Source organism: Myotis davidii, unplaced genomic scaffold (assembly GCF_000327345.1).
Source record: "Myotis davidii unplaced genomic scaffold, ASM32734v1 scaffold142, whole genome shotgun sequence".
NCBI classification, from domain to species: Eukaryota; Metazoa; Chordata; class Mammalia; order Chiroptera; family Vespertilionidae; genus Myotis; species Myotis davidii.
Window position 1 is genome coordinate 5,484,388 of NW_006294400.1, and position 11,403 is coordinate 5,495,790.

The 11,403-nt window shown below is 53.6% G+C and overlaps 1 protein-coding gene across 7 annotated transcripts in view; it reads left to right on the forward strand.

The window, feature by feature from the left end:
- Positions 1 to 11,403, forward strand: part of ZNF618 (zinc finger protein 618) — a 62,138-nt gene extending 50,735 nt beyond the window's left edge. For all 7 annotated transcript variants that reach the window (XM_015567112.1, XM_015567113.1, XM_015567117.1 and 4 more), the window contains 2 exons: positions 3,023 to 3,124; positions 3,859 to 11,403. In XM_015567112.1, coding sequence (XP_015422598.1) covers positions 3,023 to 3,124; positions 3,859 to 5,375 — 1,619 coding nt within the window. In that variant the 3' untranslated portion in view covers positions 5,376 to 11,403. The remainder of the gene's footprint in view (positions 1 to 3,022; positions 3,125 to 3,858) is intronic.

Below are 11,403 nucleotides of genomic sequence, written 5' to 3' on the forward strand. Positions count from 1 at the left end.
GATCCCCAGTCCATCGGTTATAACACGGAGTGGGGTTAGGGGGACAGCAGGCTCGGGAGAGCACAGAGAGTGGCACGGGGCTGAAGCAGGCTTCTGGAAGGTTGTGGCTCCCATGTTGAACCTAAAGGCCAAATAGGAACTGACCAGGGAGATGTGAAGGTGGATGTTGAGTGTGGCTTGAGGTCAGAGTGAGCAGAGGCCAGAGATGCGAGTGGGGAGGCCCAGGGAAGACCTTGAATGCCAGCTCGGGGCATTTAGACTTGACCTTATGGGGAATAGTGACAGCAGTTGAAGGCTGCTCAGGGACCACGGCTTGAAACTCCCACAGCCCACTCCCTCCCTCCCTCCCTCCTCTGAAGCCCCAACCCTCCACCTGCTCTGCCGCCTCTGGAAGCTGAGGCTAATTAGGGAAGAGTCTAGAGCGGGTGCTAGGCCATGCCTCAGGCAGTGGGGCAGAGGCCATTAAAATGCAAATCAAGGCTGCACCTCCTGGTGGCCCCGCCTCCTCCAGCACCTCCACTTTTTCCATGAAGAGCTTTGGGCCGCTTTGTTCTGGTCCAGTGCTGGCAGAGAATGCGGGAGGCAATCCCGTGCAAAGCCAGGCTGAATCCCCGCCAGGCTGCGTCGGGATTAAAGGATTGACTCCATAGAGAGAAATTAAACGTCATGATCTGCGCAGTTCACAGCGCTGCTGCGAAGGGGGATCAGCCTCGAATAACACCAATCTCATTAAGAGGCTGCTGAACGGCACAGGGTAATTCCCGCTAATAAACTTCCTGTCGGTGCCGGAGGGATACCTGTCTTGCTTTGTAATAGGTCAGGAGCCTGTTTTGTCAGTAATCATACTAAAGACAGCTAACATTCAGTGAGCGATCGGTATGTGTCAGGTGGTTATTTCGTTCCATCTGAACAAGCCTGTTCGGCAGCTGACAGGATCCCATTGTACAGATGAGGAAACTGAGGCTCAGAGAACAGAATCACTGGTCCAAACAGCTACTAACATGATCTGAGCTCTTCCTTGGTGCCAGGACTTATTCTCAGAGTTTCACACACATTAGCTCACTTAACCTCAGAGCATCCCTCTGAGTTGAGTGTCTGTATTAGCTCCACTTTACAGATAAGGAAACGGAGGCACAAAATGGCCTAGTAACTTCCTGATAAATATACTGAAAAGTCCAAGGCTATGCAGTCATGATGTTAGCCCCATGCTCTTCCTCCTCCCTGCACTGGTCCCTCCCTGGGGGACAGCCTTTATTCCAGCTTTGCATCCAGCCCCTTGTAGACCAGACGTGAGTGTGAGTGTGTGAGTGTGTGTGTGTGAGAGTGTGTGCGCGCACGCCTGTGTACATAGGGATAGCCACACAGAGTAAATGTTATGTCCAGCTCAAGCTATAAATCAAGTCTTTTTACAGAGCATTTACAGCACCTCACCCATGCAATAGCAGCATCTGAGAGATGGAGGGAACATTTTATTTTTTTATTCAACCGATACCAGACAGCGTTATCTAATGCTAGGCTGAGTAATTTGGATTCCAAGTCCTGCGGACAGTCAGAATGAGGGAATGACCCAGCAGCTTGTCCAGCCCCAGCGTTTTGGAGGGAGGAGGGGAAACTGAGGCCCAGAAGTGACGAACTCGTGGTCACACCCACAGCCCTGGCAGAGCTGGGTTCACACCCAGGCCTTCCAGATCCCTGTGCTCTAGTGGAGGACGTCCACAAGAAAGGCTGCCGGTTTCCATTTTAAAATCTGCACTCCCCCTTTTTAAATGTAAGATCTGTTCATTAAAAGAAATTCGGGAAAATGCAGAGAAATTGGGAAATGAAGAACGGGCCCTAATCTCAAAGTTAGCCACTGTTGCTCTCTTAATGGGTTTCTCTTCAGTCGTTTTAAAGTCAGATTCATTGGGATATAATTTACAGAAGTGAAGTTCACAAGTTTAAGAGTACAGGTGGACGGGTTAACCATCAACCCAGAACGCTCCCTCCTGCCTCCGTGCAGCCAGGCCCTCCCTGCATCCCAGCCCTGGAAACCACTATTCAGATTTCCTGGTTTTTGAATCATTTTTGGTAGTTTATGTCTTTCTAAGAATATGTCTCTTTCACTCAGGTTATCTAATCTATTGGACGACTACTGTTTGTAGTATTTCCTTATAATCCTTTTTATTTCCATCAAGTTTTCTCTGACGCCCTCTACCAAGTCAATGTTTTCTTCTCTTCCTAGTTGGCTCAGAGTTTGTGTCGTGGGTGGCTGTTGAATTTGGTCATATTTTAATGTGCATTTATATCCGTGGGCATGATTTTTCTATTTGTTTTTTCCACTTAGTATAGGGCATTACACTGATTGGTTTTCAATTATTAACCTCAACCTGGATTTCTGGGATAAATTCCATAGTCATGCTATGCTATTCTTTTTATATATTACTGTCTCTAGCTTGCTAATATTATGTTAAGGACTTTTGTGTATATGTTTACGAGGGATATTGTTTGTTGTTTCTTTTCTTGTAATGTTTTTCTCTAGTTTTGGATCAGGATAATGCCAGCCCCATAAACTAAATTTCTAACAAATATACTGAAAAGTCCAAAATAAAACCACTTTGAAGACGTGAGGGTGTGAAATGCTTTAGGGTGTAACTGGAACCCCTCCCCCATTTCAGAGCTAGAATTCTGGGGTTGTGTGTGGGGCGGGGTGGGGGGACCTCCCAGCCAGACCCGGGTGCTGTGATCCCCATTTGCTCAGCATTTACTCCATGCCGGGCACTGTGCTCCGTCCTTTCCCTGCGTTATCTCTGGTTAGTCCTTCCAGCAGTTGTGTCCCATCTGTGTGATTATCTTCATTTTTCCAAATGATGAAAATGAGGCTTCGCAAACCTAAGGTAGCTGTGTGAGGAGGAGCCAGGATTTGGCTCCAGGCCTCAGTCGCAGGGGGCATGCGTGCCCTCCCCCAACACGCTCTAGTTCTCGCCTCTTAGTCCACAGGCCTCTGATACTGTAGGGTGACACACCATCCCCTTTGTGCCCACAGCCGACAACGAGAACAACATCACCTCTAACCAGTCCCGGTCGCCACCCGCTGTTGTGGAAGAGAAGTGGAAACCCCCGGCCCAGAGGAACAGCGCCAACAACAGTAGGTCTCTTCCAGGCTGGAGCCGGGGGACTCGCGGAGGTCTGCCCCACGCACCTCCAGCCCCCGCTCGGGTTGCTCCCTTCTGCCCCCATCCCCACCACCTGTGCCTCCCAGGGAGACGGAAGGCCATGCATAACAGTTTCCAAAGCACTTTCACACTTACTAGTAAGAACTCATAGGATCGGCAGAAGGAGGCCTGGGGAGAGGAGGTGATCTGTGTGTGATCAGAGAGTCCAAATTGGTGACAGGATCAGAACTGGAATCCACTCTCACAGTTTCTGTTGGTTGCTCTTTCCTGACATGTTGGCCTCCTGCATTTTATTCACTGGAGGGGCCTTTATTAGCAGCCTTTGCTATACTGAGGAAGAGGTTAGACCAGTGGTCGGCAAACTGCGGCTCGGGCCACACTCAAGGGGCCAAAGAGCCGCATGTGGCTCGTGAGCCGCAGTTAGCCAACCACTGGATTAGACTAGTTGGTTTCAAAAGTCTAGGTGACTGGCCCATGCAGCAAGTATGCTGCACACATACCACTGTGTTGTATTCCCACGGCCATGGCAGGCATTATCAATCCATCAGTCATAGAATGTTATTCTCATGAAACTCATGTAATTTCTGTGCAAGATGAAATCTGTTCATAATTCCTAATAATAGATGCTGGGAGTATTAGCCTGCTGCTGGATCAAGGAGCCTTGGATGCCAGGGTTAATCCGATCTCTCCTTGTGTCCCCTGCCAGCCACGGCCAGCGGTTTAACATCCAACAGCATCATCCCCGAGAAGGAGCGGCAGAACATCGCAGAGCGGCTGCTGCGGGTCATGTGCGCTGACCTGGGAGCGCTGAGCGTGGTGAGTGGAAAGGAGTTCCTGAAACTGGCCCAGACGCTGGTGGACAGTGGCGCCCGCTACGGGGCCTTCTCCGTCACCGAGATCCTGGGCAACTTCAACACGCTGGCACTGAAGCACCTGCCGCGCATGTATAACCAGGTGAAGGTGAAGGTGACGTGTGCCTTGGGCAGCAACGCCTGCCTGGGCATCGGCGTCACCTGTCACTCGCAGAGCGTGGGCCCCGACTCCTGCTACATCCTCACTGCCTACCAGGCCGAGGGCAACCACATCAAGAGCTATGTGCTGGGTGTGAAGGGAGCGGACATCCGTGACAGCGGCGACCTGGTGCACCACTGGGTGCAGAACGTGCTGTCAGAGTTCGTGATGTCGGAGATCAGGACAGTGTACGTGACGGACTGCCGGGTGAGCGCGTCCGCCTTCTCCAAGGCCGGCATGTGCCTCCGCTGCTCAGCCTGTGCCTTGAACTCGGTGGTGCAGAGCGTGCTGAGCAAGCGGACGCTGCAGGCCCGCAGCATGCACGAGGTCATCGAGCTGCTCAACGTGTGCGAGGACCTGGCGGGCTCCACCGGCCTCGCCAAGGAGACCTTCGGGTCGCTGGAGGAGACCTCGCCGCCGCCCTGCTGGAACTCGGTCACGGACTCGCTGCTGCTGGTGCACGAGCGCTACGAGCAGATCTGCGAGTTCTACAGCCGGGCCAAGAAGATGAACCTCATCCAGAGCCTCAACAAGCACCTGCTTAGCAACCTGGCGGCCATCCTGACGCCGGTGAAGCAGGCGGTCATCGAGCTGAGCAACGAGAGCCAGCCCACCCTGCAGCTGGTGCTGCCCACCTACGTCCGGCTGGAGAAGCTGTTCACGTCCAAGGCCAACGACGCGGGCACGGTCAGCAAGCTGTGCCACCTCTTCCTGGAAGCCCTCAAGGAGAACTTCAAGGTGCACCCGGCGCATAAGGTGGCCATGATCCTGGACCCACAGCAGAAGCTGCGGCCGGTCCCGCCGTATCAGCACGAGGAGATCATCGGCAAGGTGTGTGAGCTCATCAACGAGGTCAAGGAGTCCTGGACGGAGGAGGCCGACTTCGAGCCCGCCGCCAAGAAGCCGCGCTCCGCCGCCGGCGAGAACCCCGCCGCTCAGGAAGACGATCGGCTGGGCAAGAACGAGGTGTACGATTACCTGCAGGAGCCCCTCTTCCAGGCCACCCCCGATCTCTTCCAGTACTGGTCGTGCGTGACCCAGAAGCACACGAAACTCGCCAAGCTGGCCTTCTGGCTCCTCGCGGTCCCGGCCGTGGGGGCCAGGAGTGGGTGTGTCAGTATGTGTGAGCAGGCGCTTCTCATCAAAAGGAGGCGACTGCTCAGCCCCGAAGATATGAACAAACTCATGTTTCTGAAGTCCAACATGCTTTAAGACTCTTACTTCCGAACAAAAGAAAAGCGAGAGAGAACGGTAGGGAAATGAATTTACACAACACTGTCGCAAACAAAGGAAAGGAGTTTAAGTTCTAAACACTGTGGACCTCATTCTAAACGCCCCCTGGAAACTTAAGTGCTTTTTCCAGTGTGTGTGTGCATGTGTGTCCCAGCACGCGGACCGTGGGTGCGGGCGCGAGGCTCTTTTGCTCATCTGCGTGGCCGCCGTAGCTTCGCGCACGCGTGCACACACATACTACCCTGGTGCATGTCCACGCCTGCTCGTGGGCGCGTGTGCATTAAACTGGGGGTGTCGGGAAAGCCGAGGGTGTGGGAAAGAGGGAAAACGCTCACCTCGTTTCCTCGGCAAGGGGCTTCGAAGACTTGGTTTTCAGGTGCGCAGGTTGGTAGGACGCCGATGTTGCAAAGTGTTCAGGCAGCTGAGATCTGAAGTGACTTGACGCGCTCTGTCCTCAGCCCATGGTCCCCCTTTTCCCTTCATGCACCCTCCCCCCAGCCCTCCTCACCCTAATGCACCCTCCCCGGCTGCCCTGCGATGGATTCTCCAAACTGCATCAGATGGACAGTTTCTGCACTGGACTTTGTTCTTGTTCACCTTCAGGGCATTGAGCAGCTGCCTTCGAGACACCGGCGGGTGTCACGGGGCAGCCGCCTTAGAAACACACCTATCTATCTCCCCAGATCAGGAAAGGAGACTTTAAGAATAGAAAGCTGACTTTTGGCTTTTTAATATAAGAAGAAGAAGAAAAAAGACATATTTCAGAGAAGTATAGATACTATCTCCACTCCTTAATTCTCTTCCTAACATTTTAGCTGTTTTTACCTTTTGGTTTTGTTTTTTTCAGATTTGATTTAGACTCTGCTAGGAGGCACTGAATGTCTATAACTTATGTTTTGAAGGTTGTTTTTTTTTTAAATTGCCATTTTTGTTCCTCAAGTCACACTGTAAACTAGCTCATCTCAGTGGTATATTCGCCCTCCTACGGTTTCCATTAGCCTCCCCTGTACAGTCCCGTGTCTGTGTATTCGAACAGCCAGGACCACGCACTAGTCTGTGCTGTGTGGAGACCAGGAGTGGGGTTGGAGTCACAGGTTCCACGGGAGCGGGGTTTGGTGGGAGCCATAGGGATGCCTGTGGTTGAGGATTTCTCCTGAATGTAAGTGAAGGCCCACCCTCCTGGCTCGCTGCGTCCGGTCCTGCGAATGTCCGACTGATATACCCAGAGTGCATTACACCACTCGCCACATCACTGACACTCTCAGCTCAGCAGGGACTCCTGAGCTGATCCACGTTCACGTCCGTTACACCTCAGACCCACTGCCTCCCCACCCCTCCCCAGGACCCCAGGGGTTCTGGTGGGTCTGTTGCCCACAGCCCTGGGGTCGCCACACTCGAGCCTCAGCCCTCCTTCCAGTAAATAGTTACGCGCGGTGCCTTGCGGGCCAAACGATTGATGTATGGAGGGTGGAATGGCAGAGGCCACACTGAACTTGATGCTGTGAAAGATGTCCGTAGGCTTTTCTCTCCACGAGCAGTTCCGTTTGTACACACTCAGTCCAAACACCGAGGGTGGCCCCCCTCCCCCACCCCTTTAAGAGGTGGTTCCGTCAGGATCAGTGATCAGCCCTGGCCCACCTCTCTGTGAATAAAGTGCTGGTGGTCTCCTGTCCTCCGGTGCCCATGGCTGTGGCATGGAGATGGCGACACCAAGGGCTTCAGGCTGAGGTCGGCCACGTGGCTTCCACAACGGCACATTCTACCGTCTTGGGGGCTAGGGCGACTCCACCCCTTCCTCCTAAGAAAGCATTACTCAACTGCCAGATACCTCGACTACAGAAAGCACTGTACCCTGCCCTCTCCTGGCCCATGGCAGATGGGCAAGCGACGCTGGTATGGAAACACTGTCCCCTGGGGCCTCGCCTGCTCACTTTGCCTCATGAGAACCACCCCTCCGAGACTTGGATGTACTGCAATGTATGAGAGTGGGCGTGGGCACGTTCTCTCCAGCAAGCCATGGCCTCAGCCCCCGCCCTGCCACTTCCTCACCCAGAGAAGGGCTAGGTGTTTCCCCGCAACGTCTCCAGCTGGGCTCACGCCATCAGAAGAGCCTCCGTTCGCACTGGCCAGTCACCTGATGTCACTTCCTAGAGTGTCTCGGCGGACTTCGGGCCTCCGGGCCTGGCAGAAGGTGGCCGCAGGGGTGCGGAGGAGTGACAGGTACCTCCAGCTCCAGGTTCCTCCCACCCTGCTCTGCTCTGCTGCCGGGGAAGGGGCCACACCAGGAGGGTCAGAGCTGCTCCCTTGGTGTGGTCGGTGGAAACGGTCTTGGGCCCATCCTCCCTCTACGTGGAGCAGAGCTGTGTGCTGGTGTTGCCCCGTTTTGCGGCCAGTTCGTGAGGAAGTACACATTTCATTTTCTTGTAAAGCCATCAGAGACCAAGTCCAGATGTGCATTTAGAGTCTTTGGACGACGGGATGTCAGCCCTCCAGAATGAAATTTGAGTCTCACTAAATTCTAGGTACCGAGTCACGTGTCGTCATCCGGTCTTCCGTTCCACCTGAGTTTAGTCCTCAGGACAGGCGCTGAAGCTGTCTCCTGGGGCTGCCTTGACCACCTGTGGTGATGAGGTGGCCGGTAGCCGTCTCTCTCTCGCAACCTCTGGATCCCCAGAAACTGGTGTCTCCCCCTCAGCCTGCTTCCTCACGCAGGCAGTTCCCATAGTGCAGATCCTGCTGCCACCAACCGCTTAACAACCCAAAGATCTCACAGGTCCAGCCACTGGCCCCCGATTTATAGCAATATCCACCTTGTTCAGATTCTAGCTCAGCCAAAGGACGGAGGTGGGCTCTTCCACTGAATCTCCAGGCACCGGACCTGGCCTTGACCTACGGAAGGGTCTTGTCTCCTGCTTCCTGCTCCTCTGACAGCTGTGGGACTTCCCAGCACAGGCCCGCGGCAGCTGGCAGACCAGGGACCGTTCCTGTCATGTTCTGGGCAGCTCCAGGTGTTCGCCTGCTGACTTGGACACAACTTGTCTCAAGCCACGTGATTCCCAGGACAGAGCGGGTCTTTGCTTTGGCGTACACGGACCCAAGAGGAGACTGCGGGGTTGGCCCCTCCCCTGAGGTCAGCTGGCTTCCCCACCCAAGCCCAAAGGACCGTGCTTCTTGGGTGGTCCTCAGATTTGGAGTAGCCAGGGGGTCTCGACTCCACCAGGAGCAGCGGTGCCATCCCAGTCATCGAGAGTGGATGCTCCTGTCCCAGCAATGTCCTGCCTTCCCTGCGCCTCGGTCAGCCGAGTGGTAGTTAGAAACCAGGAAACACCAGGGAGGGGCCCCCTGCTGCGTCTGATTACAGCCCCCCTGGCAACCTCATGCTTGGCCTTCAGAGTGGCTGTTGGCTGGGCAAGGCCTGATGGCACACTGAGGAGTGTGGGTCTCTGGGATTCTAGGAAGGACTGTTTGTCTACACCAGGTCCATAGGCTGCCAGGAGTTCTCTCCTTCGGTTTGCTCCTGTCCTTCGCTTTCAAGAAACACCGGAGGCAAACTGCAGGGCAGGTTTTCCACTGTGACGCCGAGCTTCTGTCTTTGGGAGTCCCCCGTGCTTGCGGGAGACTGGCTGCCTGCCTCCTCCTGGACTTGGGCCGGGCTCCTTGGAGAGTGCGTGGGCCCCTGGAGGGATGTCAAGGATACAGCGCATGCTCTCTGGGCTCCACGGGGTCACAAGGAAGGTTAGAAATGAGGCTGGGATGCGGATGGAGAAGGAGGGCCCGTGAGAAATGGCCCGGAGGGGACAGCACCTGGAGATTGTCATCGTGAGGGACACGCTTGCAGAGATGGAAGAGGAAGAGGAGCACGTGGGTGGGCTCCTGCCCCCTGGAGCTGGACTGAGTTCATGGCTACGCCCTGGCCTTGGGGATGTACCTGAAGGAGAGCTCCTAGACAGGCTGCTGCTTTAGACAGAACCAAGAGGCTAAGGAAGTCTCAGGCTGTCCCCGGAGACAGGAGGTGGGGACTCCTGTCTTGGCCCTGCCTGCCCTGGCCCAGCCCCCGGTATCCACCTGGGCCGGTGGGAGTCTTGGGATGGGGCTGCCCCCTCTTCACTGTGGCTAATGTTTGCTAGGCCAGTTATGGTGAACCAATGATGCAGTGTTTTCCCTCTCCTCTCCCTCCTGGCTCCCCCCTCAGGATTTTCTGGCGGATTTGATTGTTTCTCTTGGGCTCCCATTTGGGTTTGAGGATCGTAGCCAGTAGGGGCCTGCCTTTCCCCGAGGGGCCCTGTGCTGTCCTTGTGAAAAGGCGCCTGCTCCCGCGTGGATGAGGGTGAAGATCCTGTTGGTCTATTCATGCCCCCACCGCCACCACCACGGTGTCGCTTCAGAGACTCGGCTCCTGTTCCGAGGAGGATCTGCTGGGTTTGCAGTTGGGCGTCAGCATTGGACCCATGAGGGTCCCACCCATCCACTGGGCACCTTGACTCTTCAAACCAAAGTTCCTTACAGGGGCACAGCCCAGCCTCGACTGCAACCTCAGGGGCCTGGGATCCCTGTGGCGCTTCCTGAAGTCCAGGTTGGCAGAGACCTGGGGGTCTGAGACCAGCTGGAAGGAGGGGCTCCTCCCACAACCCAGGGGGACCCCCTCCCGCCCAGCCAGGGCAGCTGGGTTCCCAAGCAGTGAGCCAGCTCGTGGACTGGCCTGGGGCTGGGACTCACCACCCAAGAGACAGAGGGACCTGCGGGGCTGAAGGCTCAGACCCACCGGGCAATGTGTCCAGGGCCATTCAGATCCCAACCATCAGGAAATCATTTTGTACAACTACCCGAGGCAGAGATATTTTTTAAAAAAGGATAAATTATTTTCCGTTCTCTTCTGATCCTCCCTTTGTCTTTCCCCCACAACTTCCCGTCGGTGATTCTTTCACATCAGGTAAAGCTTGAGAAAGCCTTGGTGCCCCTCCCTCCCAGGCTCCACTCCGTAGCCACGTGCGCGCACCCCCATCCTTTCTCAGTAGTGAAGACGTTCTAGGCAATACCATAGGCACATCTGACTGTGTCTCTCTCTTCGAGTGCAAGAAACTCAAGTCATCTTAAAAAAAAATACAAAAAAAAATTTACAAAAAAAAACAAACACAAAAAAATATCTTTTTTAGGCCAGAGTTTTCTACAGGTATTAATGAATATTTTTCTTAATCCTTATAAGTTTTATGTGTTTAATATTTCTTAATACCGGTAGCATTAATTTATACTTTTGTAGCAACACAATATTTTTATAACAGCCAGTGCTTGGCTCAAGTCTCCACGAGGGGTTTATACAGGGCCATCTTGGGACCCTGTGTACCATGTACTGTATTTAAAAAAAAAAAAAGTTACCTAGTGTCACCCTTGCTGTGTTAATTAACAAAAGACGTTGTTTGCGGTCTCCTGTGTCGGTGTGGATCCAACAGCCTGTGGGTCCGACAGCTCTGCAAGGGGTCGCATTGCATGGGGGTTGCGTTGACGGTTCTTGTGAGATGTGTGAGCCCCCGAGACCAAACTTGTGGGTGTATTTAAGGGTTTTCTGTTTGTCCTTTGGGTTTTTCCGTTTCACTTTGTTTGGGTCCCTGGTACCGTTTTCTCCATTTACAGCCAAATGAATTTCGTGATGTTTCAAACTTTTACTGATGTCAAATGGAGGAAAGGGACAGAAAAAGGAAAGATTTTTACGAAGAAATAAAATTTAAAACTGAGCTGTTTAAATGTTGCTGTTTTTAACTGTCTGTTCTTGTCCAAAAGTGGGACATTCCCAGGGAGAAGAGGAAGGTTCCACTTGGTTCCTTAAATCGCCAAAAGCCCCCGCCCAGAATTCAGAACCCCTCGACCCCATGAATTCTTGCAACATTATTTCCTGGTTGGTTGATGCCAAGGCAAAAGACATCCTTTTAATGGTTAGAGAGGATCAGTTGCTTAAATGATTTCATGTCGGTGTTGTATTTATGGTTTTACAATAAAACGACCTTTAGGAAGA